The 15,849-nt window shown below is 44.3% G+C and overlaps 1 protein-coding gene across 5 annotated transcripts in view; it reads left to right on the top strand.

Moving 5' to 3' along the window:
* The window catches only part of LOC137618772 (85/88 kDa calcium-independent phospholipase A2-like), a 93,934-nt gene that overhangs the window by 26,285 nt on the left and 51,800 nt on the right, over positions 1-15,849 (top strand). For all 5 annotated transcript variants that reach the window (XM_068348960.1, XM_068348959.1, XM_068348956.1 and 2 more), the window contains 2 exons: positions 384-541; positions 1,514-1,732. In XM_068348960.1, the coding sequence (XP_068205061.1) occupies positions 384-541; positions 1,514-1,732 (377 nt within the window). The remainder of the gene's footprint in view (positions 1-383; positions 542-1,513; positions 1,733-15,849) is intronic.

Below are 15,849 nucleotides of genomic sequence, written 5' to 3'. Positions count from 1 at the left end.
AAACTTGATACACTATCAAAATCAAATCTCTGTTAATCTATATATTAATACGATAGTGTGTGTGTTATTTATATAATTTGTGTATCACGTTTTAAAGAAAACGGAAATAATTTCATGGTATACTCTTACAAATTCACGCTTTAAAGAAAACGGAAATAATTTCATGGTATACTCTTACAAATTCACATTAGACTTTGATTACTTAACCAAAGCACATCTTATATAGTTTTCCCAATTTTGTCTTTAGCATCTGACTTTTTTAAATACTGTATTAGACAAAATATTGAGTTCTATCAATTTCCATAACCTAGATTCCAGTTAATCCTATAACCATTAGCCTTGAAAATTCGGTATTGGTGAATTAATTGTGGTTTCCATCGCAGGTAAACAACGTCAACTGGAGCGATTATGCGAACAGGGCCTTCACCTACCTTGAGGGTCCCTTCATTATCGTACCGCTGGCAGAGGACAACAACGGGGAAGACCTGGCCTACGAACTTCTCATACACAAAGAAATCAACAATGCAAGAAATGCCTACAGGTGAGAGATGGTCAAGAGACATGTAATCACTCGTGTATCCAATGGTGACAATAATGTCGTTAAAATGTATACAGTAACATGTTTTATTTAAACTTTGGCAAATAGTACCTTGTAATATTGGTAGTTTACTGCTGATATTTTTCATATGTAATATTCAAACGTTTTTTTTCTGTATTTGGCCTTTAGAAAATGCAACTTGATTAAGATTACAGATGGGAAATATATTTCCACCTCATTAACCCTTTTACCCCCTAAGGACGTACTGGTACGTTTCACAAAACTCATCCCTTTACCCCCATGGACGTACCGGTACGTCCTTGCAAAAAAATGCTATAAAATTTTTTTTTGCATTATTTTTTATAATTTTTTTGAGAAACTTCAGGCATTTTCCAAGAGAATTAAGGCTGTTAGAGCAATTTAAAAAAATATATACTGCAAAATGTGCTTGGAAAAAAATAACCCTTGGGGGTTAAGGGTTGGAAAGTTCCAAATAGCCTGGGGGTAAAAGGATTAAGATGCGGTAATTTTTTTTTCAGCTTACACTTGTGCTTCAAGGGACAGATTTTACGTCTGTTCCCAGGAACACTAAACGTAATTGTACAAAAGTATGAAATCTGTATTGCCATCAAAATATTTACGAATCTCTCTCACTGGCTTGGATGTGTGTCAAGTTTTTTATCTTGTTCACTAACCCTTTTACCCCCATCATAAGGCTAAATTTCGAGCAGATTTTGCTATACTGTATATATTTTTTAAGTTGCTCTAACAGCCTTAATTTTTGTCATAGAGAGGTCAGGTTGGTCTCATTCTTTTGGAAAATGCCTGAAGTTTCTCATAAAGTTATCAAAAACATGCAAAAACATGTAAATAACAGTGTTTTGCAAGAACGTACCAGTACGTCCTTTTGGGGGCGAAAGGGCTAAAGTCCCGAAGTTGATGCCCCAATGCAGCATTTAATTTCTCACCCCACAGTCTACTGCGAACGTGCAGAGAGGAGGAAGCCAGGGCCGCGTGCGAAGCGTACAGCAAAATCCTAGTGCCCCTCGTGGACTCATGCGGAAAAGAGGTCCTGTGCCACAACGTTCTTCAGAAGGTGCTGGACTTTCTTCGCGAGCATCCCACCTGGCACGTCGGCCACATCGTAGCGCACTTTGGATTTGTGGAGGCGTTGAAGAATGAAGTAGTTTTAGCGTAAGTATCGTCTTTAGTTGCATTGAGGTTCTCTTTTTTTTTTTGTTAAGTCACAGGTGAAACTTGATTTTTTATTGCCGGGAAAAACTTGACTTTGTATTTCCTTAAAAAAGCTTTTTTTCAATATTAAACTTAGCCGGTGATTATATAAGCTGCAGCTCTGCTGCCCGACAGAAAAACTCTACATTCAAAATACGCCAGCGATCGCTATGCAGGTAGGGGGTGTACATCAACAGCGCCATCTGTCGAGCAGGTACTTAGTACTCCATGTAAACACAGAACCAATTTTCTCTCTGTCGTGCCACCGGCAAGACCTACTAAATTCGCTGTTGCTTACTGGATTGGTTTTCACAGATTTTGGTGAAGTACACATTTCTAGTTATTAGCTTTCGCTTTGCAGAGGTTATCTTCAATACATCCTTGCATTCTTTTATTGATTTTTGGATTATTTGTTGACGACTTTGGATAGATTTTGAATTCCCCTTTGACTAATTCAAGATGGCTGACCCTTCTCAAGTCCCTAAATACAGAAAGTGTAGTGCTAGGGACTGTTCAAGGCGTCTTCCGAAGGCCTCTATCGATCCACACACCGTTTGTTCCAATTGTCGGGATAAAACCTGTCAATTGGAAGATCGATGTGAGGAATGCGTTGGGCTTTCGGAATTCGATTTTCTCGAATTCCTGAAATATTCACGTAGGCTAGAGAGAGATAGAGTCAGGAGAAGTTCATCTCGCTCCGTTGATATTTCCTCTCCTCATGCCCCACAACCTATTCCTTCCCCTGTAGTGGTTGCTCCTGATCCCCCTTCTAGCACTCAACAACCTTCGATGGCAGATATGATGCGTGCCATCCAGGCTCTGGGTGAGAGAGTCGAGTCATTGGCGAGTGACCGTAACCAACTCATGGCAGACGTCAAGGAGTTGAAGTGTAAGAGTGCAGTGGGTAGTGACAAAGTGAGTGGTAGTGTTGTGGAAAGTGTTAGTGTTGCGCTTGAGGGTGCGTCTGTTCGTGCCTGTCGTCCTCCCAGTCCGGGACCTCTTGCAAGCTCCCAAGCCCAGGGGAGAAGCAATGTCGTACGACCAAAGGGTTCGACAGGCTTTAATCAGCGGACAGACGTTCCCTCCGTGGTTTCGGACGTATCTTACCAAGATCGCCCCACCCACAAGAAGACGAGAGAGCCCATTTATTCCTCGTCTGCGGAAGATGTTTCTCGGAAGAAACAATGGACCAAGGTCTCACGGCCTCTTAAACGCAAGTCGGTCCCTTCCGCGCAAGTCCAACGGCCCAGTTGTAGCCACTGGGTCAGTTCGGACTCGCTGCAGTCTTCCGATGACTGCACACCTCCTAAGAGAGGCAAAGCGGTACCGCAACAGGCAGTAACACCGTCTGTTGCCGCACCTGCTACTGTAGACCCTAAGTGGTCTTTGCTGCAGACCATGCAGACGCAGTTAACGTCATTAATGCAGGACTTTCGTGCGGAGAAGGTTGACGCTGCACCACCCGTTAGCCTACAACCAACCACGGTTGTGCGTCCAGTGGAGGCTGAGGCTACCTTCTCCCGCACTCCAGCTGTAAGAGTCCCGCCACCCATGCGCAGTGTACCCTGCCAGCCGCATGTTGACGTTCAGCGACGCACGGAACCCTCCGTTGACGTTCGCGAGTTACAACAACAACCTAAGTTGTTTTGTTTTGACGCGGTGCGTCAACCTCCGCAACCCAGTGTGGTTACCACTACTCGCCCACAGCAAACTAGACAGTCAGGAGTAGACGCTTTGCGCTCCCGCGCTGCTATGGTTGTTGCCAGCTCACAGACTGGCCAACAGTTCCATGACGTTGCGTCCAGTGCAGTCACGCATGCACCCGTGCTGCCGGACTCAGCTGACCAGCCAATTCCTACTCCTTTGCCGCTTCCTCCTCAGTATTCAGACGATGGACTCTCTGATGATGACGACGCTGCACACTTTGACGACCCGCATACGGACATCGACGAACCCAAGACCACGCCTCCCTCCTTGGACTTTAGGAAAGTTCTTGCACTGTTCAAGGAGATGTATCCAGATCAGTTTGTTTCTGCAGCCCCACGCTCTCCTCCATCTGAGTTCGCTTTAGGCACGCAGTCATCCGCGCCTGCCTTTACGAAGCTCGTCCTCGCCCGCTCGTCTAAGAGAGCTTTAAGAGTGTTGGGAGAATGGATGCAGTCCAAAAAGCACCTTGGGAAGACAGCATTCTTGTTTCCCCCTGTGAAACTCGCTTCCAGATCGAGCGTCTGGTATGCCACGGGAGAAGTTCTCGGCTTGGGAGTTCCTGCCTCTGCCCAGGGCGACTTCTCAAGTCTAGTAGACTCTCCCCGCAGGCTAGCCATGAGACGCTCCAAGATTTGTTGGACTCCTTCAGACTTAGACCATCTGATGAAAGGAGTGTTCAGAGCCTTCGAGGTTTTTAACTTTTTGGATTGGTGTTTGGGAGCGTTGAGCAGGAAGACCTCCCCTTCTGACAAGGAAACTTCCATGCTCATTATGTCCTGCATGGACAAGGCCATACGGGACGGTTCCAGTGAGCTTGCGGCTTCGTTCGTTTCCGGGGTCCTCAAGAAACGGGAAAACCTTTGCTCCTTCTTGTCAGCTGGAGTAACACAATGTCAGAGATCGGAACTTATGTTTGCTCCTCTCTCAAAGTGCCTTTTCCCAGAGGAGTTGATCAAGGAGATTGCTGCCTCCTTGATTCAAAAAGACACGCATGACCTGGTTGCGTCATCTGCCCGCAAAGCCACCCCTTTGCCTACCGTGTCTAGACCCAGGATGGACACTCCAGCGTCCAGATTTATTCCGCCCTTTCGTGGCAGAGCCTCCAGCAGAGGAGGTGCTCGTGCCGAAGGGAGACGTGGGATTAAGAAGAAAGGTACCAAGTCCTTTAAAGGCAGAGTCTGACTGCCACCTTCTTCAGACAGCAGTGGGAGCCAGACTCAAGAACTACTGGCAGTCCTGGGAGAACAGGGGCGCAGATGCACAATCTGTGAAGTTGCTCAGAGAAGGGTACAAGATCCCGTTTGTACGCAAACCCCCTCTAGCAACGTCTCCCATCGACCTCTCTCCCAGGTACAGAGAGGAGGACAAGAGACTAGCTTTGAAGCAAGAGGTGTCTCTCTTACTAGAAAAGGGAGCGGTAGTCAAAGTCCGGGACCATCAATCCCCGGGCTTCTACAACCGTCTCTTCTTAGTGGTAAAGAAGACAGGAGGGTGGAGGCCGGTGCTAGACGTCAGTGCTCTGAATGTCTTTGTCACAAAGCAGACGTTCGCCATGGAGACGGCAAAGTCTGTTCTAGCAGCGGTCAGGAAGGAAGACTGGATGGTCTCTTTAGACCTAAAGGACGCTTACTTTCACGTCCCCATCCACCCAGATTCCCAACCTTTTCTAAGGTTCGTTTACGGGAAGGTTGTCTACAAATTTCAAGCCCTGTGCTTTGGCCTAAGCACGGCGCCTCTTGTCTTTACGAAACTGATGAGGAATATTGCCAAATTCCTGCATTTAGCAGACATCAGAGCCTCCCTCTATTTGGACGACTGGCTTCTAAGAGCTTCTTCCAGTCGTCGCTGTCTGGAGAATCTAAAGTGGACTCTAGATCTGACCAAGGAATTGGGTCTCCTGGTCAATATGGAAAAGTCCCAACTGGTCCCATCCCAAACTATAGTGTACTTAGGGATGGAGATTCACAGTCAAGCTTTTCGGGCTTTTCCGTCGGCCCCCAGAACAAGTCAAGCCCAAGGATGCATCCAGAACATGCTAAAGAAGGACCGATGTTCAGTCAGACAGTGGATGAGTCTGATAGGGACGCTTTCATCCCTGGACCAGTTCATTGCGTTAGGGAGACTGCACCTCCGTCCCCTTCAATTTCACCTAGCTGTTCACTGGAGAAAGGACAAGACGCTAGAAGCGGTCTCGATCCCCATTTCCGAGAAGATGAAGTCATCACTGACTTGGTGGAAGGACAACATCTACCTCAGAGAGGGTCTGCCCCTGGCTGTTCAGACCCCCAACCACGTTCTCTTCTCGGACGCATCGGACACGGGCTGGGGTGCGACATTAGACGGTCGGGAATGCTCGGGAACTTGGAACTCGAATCAAAGAACGTTACATATCAACTGCAAGGAGCTACTGGCAGTTCATCTGGCCTTGAAAAGCTTCAAGTCCCTCCTTCTAGGCAAGGTGGTGGAGGTGAACTTAGACAACACCACGGCCTTGGCGTACATCTCCAAGCAAGGAGGGACCCATTCTATGACATTGTACGAGATCGCAAGGGACCTCCTCACCTGGTCAAGAGATCTAAACCTTTCTCTAGTAACGAGGTTCATTCAAGGCAACATGAATGTCATGGCGGACTGCCTCAGTCGGAAGGGTCAAATCATCCCAACAGAATGGACCCTACACAAGAATGTGTGCAAGAGACTTTGGGCCACATGGGGCCAACCTACCATAGATCTCTTTGCAACCTCGATGACCAAGAGGCTCCCAAATTATTGCTCGCCAATCCTGGACCCAGCAGCAGTTCATATAGATGCTTTTCTACTGGATTGGTCCCATCTAGACCTTTATGCATTCCCCCCGTTCAAGATTGTCAACAAGGTACTGCAGAAGTTCGCCTCTCACGAAGGGACAAGGTTGACGTTAGTTGCTCCCCTCTGGCCCGCGAGAGAATGGTTCACCGAGGTACTTCAATGGCTGGTGGACGTTCCCAGAACTCTTCCTCTAAGAGTGGACCTTCTACGTCAGCCACATGTAAAGAAGGTACACCCAAGCCTCCACGCTCTTCGTCTGACTGCCTTCAGACTATCGAAAGACTCTCGAGAGCTAGAGGCTTTTCGAAGGAGGCAGCCAGGGCGATTGCTAGAGCAAGGAGGACATCCACTCTTAGAGTCTACCAGTCGAAGTGGGAAGTCTTCCGAAGCTGGTGCAAGTCGGTATCAGTATCCTCAACCAGTACCTCTGTAACCCAAATAGCTGACTTCCTATTATACCTGAGGAAGGAAAGATCTCTTTCAGCTCCCATGATCAAAGGTTACAGAAGCATGTTGGCAGCAGTCTTCCGTTACAGAGGCTTAGATCTTTCTAACAACAAAGATCTACAGGACCTCCTTAAGTCTTTTGAGACCTCGAAGGAGCGTCGTTTGGCCACACCAGGTTGGAATTTAGACGTGGTACTAAGATTCCTTATGTCAGAAAGGTTCGAGCCACTACAATCAGCCTCCTTTAAAGACTCTTTTCCTCGTCTGCTTAGCAACAGCTAAAAGAGTCAGTGAGATACACGCCTTCAGCAGGAACATCGGATTTTCATCTGAAACGGCTACATGTTCTTTACAGCTTGGTTTTCTAGCCAAAAACGAACTACCTTCTCGTCCTTGGCCGAAATCGTTCGATATTCCAAGCCTTTCTAATTTGGTTGGAAATGAACTAGAAAGAGTCTTATGCCCTGTTAGAGCTCTTAAGTTCTATTTAAGACGAACTAAACCTTTACGAGGACAGTCAGAAGCTTTATGGTGTGCTATTAAGAAACCTTCTTTACCTATGTCTAAGAATGCAGTTTGCTATTATATCAGACTGTTGATACGAGAAGCTCATTCCCATCTGAATGAGGAAGACCATGCTTTGCTGAAGGTAAGGACACATGAAGTTAGAGCTGTCGCAACTTCAGTGGCCTTTAAACAAAATAGATCTCTGCAGAGTATAATGGACGCAACCTATTGGAGAAGCAAGTCAGTGTTCGCGTCTTTTTATCTTAAAGATGTCCAGTCTCTTTATGAGAACTGCTACACCCTGGGACCATTCGTAGCAGCGAGTGCAGTAGTGGGTGAGGGCTCAACCACTACATTCCCCTAATTCCATAACCTTTTTAATCTTTCTCTTGAAATGTTTTTTATTGTTGTTTTTTGGGTTGTCCGGAAGGCTAAGAAGCCTTTCGCATCCTGGTTGATTTGGCGGGTGGTCAAATTCTTTTCTTGAGAAGCGCCTAGATTAGAGGTTTTGATGAGGTCCTTTAGTATGGGTTGCAACCCTTGATACTTCAGCTCCTAAGAGTCGCTCAGCATCCTAAGAGGATCGCGAGGCTCAGTAAGGAAGACATACTTAAAAAGGCAGAGTAATTGTTCAAGTCGACTTCCTTACCAGGTACTTATTTATTTTATGTTTGTTATTTTGAATAACTGCTAAAATGAAATACAAAATACTTAGCTCATAATAATGTAAACAAGTAATGCTGGTCTCTACCCACCCCCCTGGGTGTGAATCAGCTTATATAATCACCGGCTAAGTTTAATATTGAAAAATGTTATTTTTATTAATAAAATAAATTTTTGAATATACTTACCCGGTGATTATATATTAAAGGACCCTCCCTTCCTCCCCAATAGAGACCCAGTGGACCGAGGAGAAAATTGGTTCTGTGTTTACATGGAGTACTAAGTACCTTCTCGACAGATGGCGCTGTTGATGTACACCCCCTACCTGCATAGCGATCGCTGGCGTATTTTGAACGTAGAGTTTTTCTGTCGGGCAGCAGAGCTGCAGCTTATATAATCACCGGGTAAGTATATTCAAAAATTTATTTTATTAATAAAAATAACATATCTTTTACAGTATTTCCGGTAAAAACTTGATTTTGTAATGCTTTTCAAACTAAAGGAAATGTATTTCAAACCAATTCAAATCTGATGATATTTTTATTAATAATAATAATTAATAATAATACTGATAATAATAGTGTATTGGATTACATATTTACATAGAAGAGATTTACAAAACAGATTCAGTCCAAGCCCATGTGGAGCAGAGCTCTTCGCCAAGTATCAAACCAATTGAAACTAGTTAAAATCCAATTCAAATAAATTGAAACATGTTTCAAACCAATTTTAATGTCTCAAACCAATTTGAAACATTTCAAACCAATTGAAACGTTTCAATAACAAATCGTTGATATTTCTTGTTTTGGTAAAACCCTGTATTGACATTACTAGAAAATTATTATTTAATGTTTACGGATAAAGTCACACGGAATGTTTTGATCGTAAAGGAAAGGGGATGTCTGGTTGGAGATGCACAAGAAATACTCCTGGAATTTTATCTGAATAATAATATAAATTGAATGGATAATTTTCTCCAAACAAGACGGCTTCAGCTACTTTGAGTGCATCACAATTTACTTGTTATTCAATTCATAAAGAATTTATGATATTGGGAAAGATTACAAGTATCTGCTAAAGAAGGCGATGAATGCAAGAGTTGATGGGAGCAGTACTAGAGGAAGGCCAAGGTTTGGGTGGATGGATGGAGTGAAGGAAGCTCTGGGTGATAGGAGGATTGATGTGAGAGAGGCAAGAGAGCATGCTAGAAATAGGAATGAATGGCGAGCGATTGTGACGCAGTTCCGGTAGGCCCTGCTGCTTCCTCCAATGCCTTGGATGACTGCGGAGGTAGCAGCAGTAGGGGATTCAGCATTATGAAGCTTCATCTGTGGTGGATAACGGGGGAGGGTGGGCTGTGGCACCCCTAGCAATACCAGCTGAACTCGGTTGAGTCCCTTGTTAGGCTGGGAGGAACGTAGAGAGTAGAGGTCCCCTTTTTTGTTTTGTTTCATTTGTTGATGTCGGCTACCCCCCAAAATTGGGGGAAGTGCCTTGGTATATGTATGTATGTATCTTTATTTAAAGTAGTTAAATGTCTTTTATGAATGTTGCTGAGTTTCGATAGATTTTGCGAAAGCTGCTGAATGCCTTAGAAAGCTGTTGTGACGTTGACAACGACATTCTTCAGTTTGTGCATTTAATGCCTACTGCAATTCCAAGTGCAATTCTTAAGATACTAATCACATTTATAGGGTAAAAGATTCTGTAGCTTTTGCACAGTTCTTTGGTTTATCAAGGGATGATAGAAATCCCTTCAGAAAACTATACATGTACTGATGAATAAAAAAGTTTTTCTGGTCAAAATTCAATTCCGTAACTTCAGTGTCAGGGCAAAATCCCCTCTCCTTAAGAAAGTGACGTTTTATGACAACTTAGGTAGATCAAATAACTATCAGGGCGCGTATCACTCCGCCTGAGGTTAACCCTCACAGAAAACGGGAGTAGGGTAAACTACACAAAACTCTGGTCGGTTGGGAGGAGATCCCAGATACTCCTAAGAAAGTAGTTCCAGGTAAGTACTGTTAGGAAAAATACAAATTACTTAAAATTTGTGATTTTTATGGAGATGTCAGACACTAAAACAATGACCCGCTCCCCAACTTTTTGTTTTTTCGATGATGTACTAATCATGAATAGAGAATAACAGCTTTGTTGGTTAAAAGGGACAAGTAAAAACTATTATGTAAATTTCCAGAAACTAAAATACATTTACTGTATAGTTATTATTATTGTTATAACTAGCTAATCTACAACCCTAGTTGGAAAAGCAGAATGCCACAAATCCTATAAGGGGTCCAATAGGGAAATTACCCCAATGAGGAAAGGAAATAAGGAAACATATACAAAAGAGTGCCAGAGTGTAACCTCAAGCGAGAGAACTCTAACCCAAGACAGTGGAAGACCATGGTACTGAAGCTATGGCACTACCAATGACTAGAGAACAATGGTTTTGGAATGTCCTCTTAGAAGAGCTGCTTACCATAGCTAAAGAGTCTCTTCTACTCTTACCAAATGGAAAGCAGCCAAAGAACAAGAAAGAAAAGTTTCTTGAAGCCTACTTCACTTTTCAGAGATTCGAATCCATCTGAAGAACTGTTTGAAGCCACTAACAAGCCGAGAAATTTCATGTTTTTTAAATGTGGAAAAGGTTGCCACGTTGCGAATTAAAAGCTGAATGTGTGTTTTGTGTTATGTCTTAAAGGAGTTGGAAACCTGAAATGAACCAGAGGGGCACTCAGTAGAGTGCAGATCTCCACTGCCTTAGCTTATTTCTCAACCTTTAGCTCGAATTTGACCTTGATCTTTGATCTTAACATGTATCAATTGGCATGGATTTTCATACACTCAAATGTGAATCCAGTTTGAAGTCTCTGTGACAACGATGTCCAAACTTGTGGCTGATTACGTGAATTAGACATTTTGCTTGACCTTTGACCTTGACATTCCAGATTTTAATAATTTTCAGCATTTTACATACCAGTTAAACCCAGCAAGTTTCATTACTCTACGATTAAAATTGTGGCTAGGAAGTAGTTCACAAACAAACACACACACACAAACAGGCAAAAACATAACCTCCCTCCAACTATGTTGGCAAAAAAAAAAGAAAAAAAACAAGAGGAAGAAAAAAAAAAGGGTAGAGTAGTATGCCTGAGTGTACCTTCAAGCAAGAGAACTCTACCCCAAGACAGTGGAAAGCCTTGGTACAGACGCTACGGCGCTACCTAAGACCAGAGAACAATGGTTTGATTTTGAAGTGTCCTTCTCCTAGGCCTCGCTTCTTTACGAGCTGGCTACACAGTTCAAATATTTCCCTCTTTTGATATTCTGCTATTATTTAACCCTTTTACCCCCAAAGGACGTACTGGTACGTTTCACAAAACTCATCCCTTTACCCCCATGGATGTACCGGTACGTCCTTGCAAAAAAATGCTATTTAAATTTTTTTTTGCATATTCTTGATAATTTTTTTGAGAAACTTCTGGCATTTTCCAAGAGAATGAGACCAACCTGACCTCTCTATGATGAAAATTAAGGCTGTTAGAGCCATTTAAAAATAATATACTGCAAAATGTGCTTGAATAAAAAATAACCCCTGGGGGTTAAGGGTTGGAAATTTCCAAATAGCCTGGGGGTTAAAGGGTTAATAGTAATTGTATTTATTAGAGAGGAAGGGCGTACCTCTTAACGAAGACTTCACCCCACCTAAGAAAGACTCCCATTTAAAGGACTCAGGAGTTTTTATTCACGTAGGAATAAACTACAAACTTTAAAGACTATTCGTAATTTTCTAACCTGAGTCGTTTATCAAAGATCCTGTCTCAACCGTCCTGCAAGTCTTTAGACCAGGAAAGAGTGAAGGGCGTCGTGAGCGGGCGCCATGCGCCGAGTGCTTTGCAATTGATAAGCAATTGGAGCATAATGCAATCAAATCTATTTCTTCGATTGTCTGGTTTTAGAAAATGAGACTAGGAGTAACCCATATAAATGACTTAGTTTTGTATAGCTAGGAAAAATATAAATTGTTCTTAAAAATATTTGATGTTTATTCATTACATCACATATGCTTTATCATTGTTTTTTTATTATTATTATTATTATTATTATTTCTGGGCTCGAACCTGTGCCGCCCAGTGAATAAGCTCCATTTAGCACTTATTCTTAGGTAATTTACTGCTAAATATACCAGAGAAAAAATGTAAAGGAGTGCTAGGTTAACTAGCTCGCTCACCTATTGGTGTCGGTATAAAATTGGGCGTATATTCCATAGGTCCCGCACTATTTAGATTAATCCACGACAGAGAACCCCAATAGAGGAGAGCCGTTCAACCTCACTCGGTACTACTACAATGCATCCGCTCAGAACCCAACTCCTTTTAGCACGACGAGTAAAGTAACCCGCATTTTTCTGGTGCTCTCGAATTTTGGTTATTTTCTAGTGAATTATGGCTTCTTCGTCGGTTTCCCAGGAGACACCGTCTAAGTTAAGTACCAAGCTGGGTTTTACTGTGTTTTGAGCAACCTAGATCGTTTAATATTTATATTATAGGAGTTTATTCTCTTCGTTCATACCGATCTTGCTTGATTTCACTACAGTTGGTACTCCTGTTTTTGAGAGCTTTTAATTTTCACTTGCGGTGTTACTATGTGTATTATTTTTATTATCAAATATTATTTGTTATTGTGAATATTCATTATTTAGCGTTTAGAATCCTCGTGGTTCAATTTTTGGGCCGATATCATTTACGTATCGCTATGGCTGCCGACCTTCTTGCTAAGGCGGCAATGTTATTTTTAGCCATCAGGTGTGTCTTTTGTGATTTAATTATTTATGTTGCATGCCTTGCCCAAAAATTTTCTATGTGTTTATTCATATATTTAACACTATTATTATTATTATAATGAATATTTGTGCCATTACTCCGTTTGATCTGTCTGGTTGGGGATCGTCAGTTGGTAGCCCTGCTGCCTCGTATCACGTGATCCTCCCCCACGCTCCCCCTCTAGCTAGGTGGGAGGCTAGGCTTCTCCCCCCTCCACTAAGGGACCGTTGCCTTCCCTCCTTTTAGAGGGGGTAGTTAAGTGTTCATGGACTTTGTCCTCCGGGTGGCCCGGTGGTTTAGTCTCTGTCTAGTCTGGTTGGCCACCGGTCAACAGAGTTGGATCCCGGTGCACCCTATTTTATATTCACTTTTCATTCTGGCTTATGTTATACGAAACCCTCCAGGTTCGATTGGCAGTTCTTAGCTACAGTTCCGCCCCCCTATTATTTTATAACATTTCCTATGATGATTATATATGACAGATCACTACCCCGGAGTCCCTAAAGGAATTGGTATTGAATATACCTTTATTTCCCGGCCCGGGGTCTACCCCGCCCCGGGAAATCAGACACCATGTGTCTTCATTCCTTGTTATTGCATCCGGAATGGATGGCTATACTTTAGTTTCAAGTTAGACTTATGTTTAGGCCCGGGACCTCCGGTCCCGCCCCTATGTAAGAATATTACAGTTAAGCTCTAACCTTGCGTTAGACCTATGTTAGGCTCGGGTCCTCCGGACCCGCCCCTACTTAAAAAGAAAAAAAAAAAAAAAAAAAAATAATAATAATAATAAGTACAGTTAAGCTCTAATCTTGTGTTAGACCTATGTTAGGCCCGGGTCCTCCGGACCCGCCCCTACTTAAAGAATAGTACAGTTAAGCTCTAATCTTGTGTTAGACCTATGTTAGGCCCGGGTCCTCCGGACCCGCCCCTACTTAAAAGAATAGTACAGTTAAGCTCTATTCTTGTGTTAGACCTATGTTAGGCCCGGGTCCTCCGGACCCGCCCCTACTTAAAGAATAGTACAGTTAAGCTCTAATCTTGTGTTAGACCTATGTTAGGCCCGGGTCCTCCAGACCCGCCCCTACTTAAGAGAATTACAGTTTCTCATATACTATTCTTTTTATAGATGGTGCATTGTCTGACGCCGGCCTGTGCAGCTGTTCTGCACCAGCCTTGTGGCCACTCCGTCTGCCGATCTCACGCCCCTTGTGGGGTTCAACTGGAAGACGTTGTGGTATGGCACCCGGATAACTGTGTGATTTGCTTCGACCTCATCACTACCCTTGGATCTGACTCGGTGAGTCCCGTTGGCTATATTGCCTTCTTATTTTATTTACTATTAGTAAGATATCTATGGTCTTGAAGGACCATTGGGAGTCTCCCTTTTATAATTCCCACTATTATTTCAGGCATCCCCGGAGCAAAAGTCTGCGGCTCGGGCCACACTGAAGGTGTGGGTTGGTGGGTTTGCCCGGAATGTGAAGTCTAAGCGGCCGTACGTCCTATCTGAGGACTACTGCACCATGGTTTACCCCAACGCCAAGTCTTCAGCTGCTGTGGCTAGGCATGTGGCAGCTCCTATCATTGCCCACATTGATGCCACTATAACGGGTCTCATCGACCCAGAGCAAGATCCATCGGACGCCACCGGAGGTCTGGAGGACAATGTTGCCTCCATGAACCTGGACGTCGAACCAATGTTGCTAGACGAGCCGGATACAGGTAGGGTGGTAAGTGAGGCAGGTGTGTCCGGCGCTGAGATTCCTATCCTCAGCCCCGCTCTTTCTTCTTCTTCTGATCGCTCTTCTTTTCTTGGATTTTCTGGGGACCGTGATTCGTCTCAACGTTCATACCCGGTTCCCCCTAAGGATAAGTCTACTTCAAGGACCTTACCCAAAGCTCGCAAGCCTCACAAGACTTCTCATGGCTCTAAACATTGTACGAACCCGTCTTCAAAGCCCTCTGGTTCCTCCTCTATGTCTCACGACCCGGGAGTTCCTTCCGCCCCTCCTGCTGCTAGCCCGGGCCTTTCCGAATCAGCCATGCTTCGCATCGTGTCGGAGATGCAGGCAAAGTTGGTTTCGGAGATGCAGTCGAGGATGGACACGATGTTCTCTAACTTCGGTCAGAGAATTGGGGCTTTAGAGCAAGGAGCTCCGGAGAGAGTCCAAAGCTCTCTCATCCCGGATGCCTCTAAGCTCCCGCCGTTTGCCAAGAACAACCCCTGGCGGATGGCTCTTCATTCCCCGTTCTCAGACGGAATGTTGACTCTGGAGGGCCTTGGCACTCGTCCTCTAGAGGACTTTGAATTCTTTCCTCCGGGTCTGGCATTTCCATTTCATGGTTATGCCAGACTTACCGAGGAAGCTTTAGTCCGATTAGACAAGGTCCCCAAAGAGACGGTCATCTTCCCGAAGGAGCAAGCCCAATCTGTTTGGGCCAGATTTTTGAATGACATCGGCTGCACTAACACCATGCTGACGCCGTATAAAAGCTCCTTTACGATGTTCTTAATGGACAAGAACACCTTGACTCCATGCGTCAATAAGGTGGCAGAGCTTGCCTTTCAATATGCTCTGGAGGAGAAGCCCTTGCCTCCCATCCGAGAGGTGGATCCAATCTCCCTCCTTCTTCCCTCAGGTATTGAGTGTTGGGACAATGTCCATACCTCCGGCAAGCTTGCAGCAGACTGTGCCTCAGTCTTGTTTAGTGAGAAGCTTCCCCGTCTCCCGGAATCCCTCATTAAACAGGAATATGATTCCCGCCTACGTGTGGGCCGTACTCTAAACCTGGCCACATCCACGGAGTCGATAGCCTTGACTTACGATACGGAGAGTATTTTTAAGTCTCTCAACAAGGCTACGTTACAGTCTTTATATTATGACTTGTATGACTTCGCTACTGCTAAACGCAGATGTCGCAAGCATGTTCTAGCTGAGGCGACGATTAGGCATGAACCTAATAAACTCATCCGGTCCTCCTGTTGGGGTTCAAATCTCTTCCCCGAGGATCTCGTAGAGGAAGTCTTGGCGGAGGCCACTAGGGTTAATCAGAGCCTTAAAGCCCGTTGGGGTTTGACCCCTAAACGCAAGTATGACCCCGCAAATTATCAAGCCC

The sequence above is a fragment of the Palaemon carinicauda genome, chromosome 25 (assembly GCF_036898095.1).
Source record: "Palaemon carinicauda isolate YSFRI2023 chromosome 25, ASM3689809v2, whole genome shotgun sequence".
Classification (NCBI taxonomy): Eukaryota; Metazoa; Arthropoda; class Malacostraca; order Decapoda; family Palaemonidae; genus Palaemon; species Palaemon carinicauda.
This window is presented reverse-complemented; position numbering and strand designations above follow the sequence as displayed.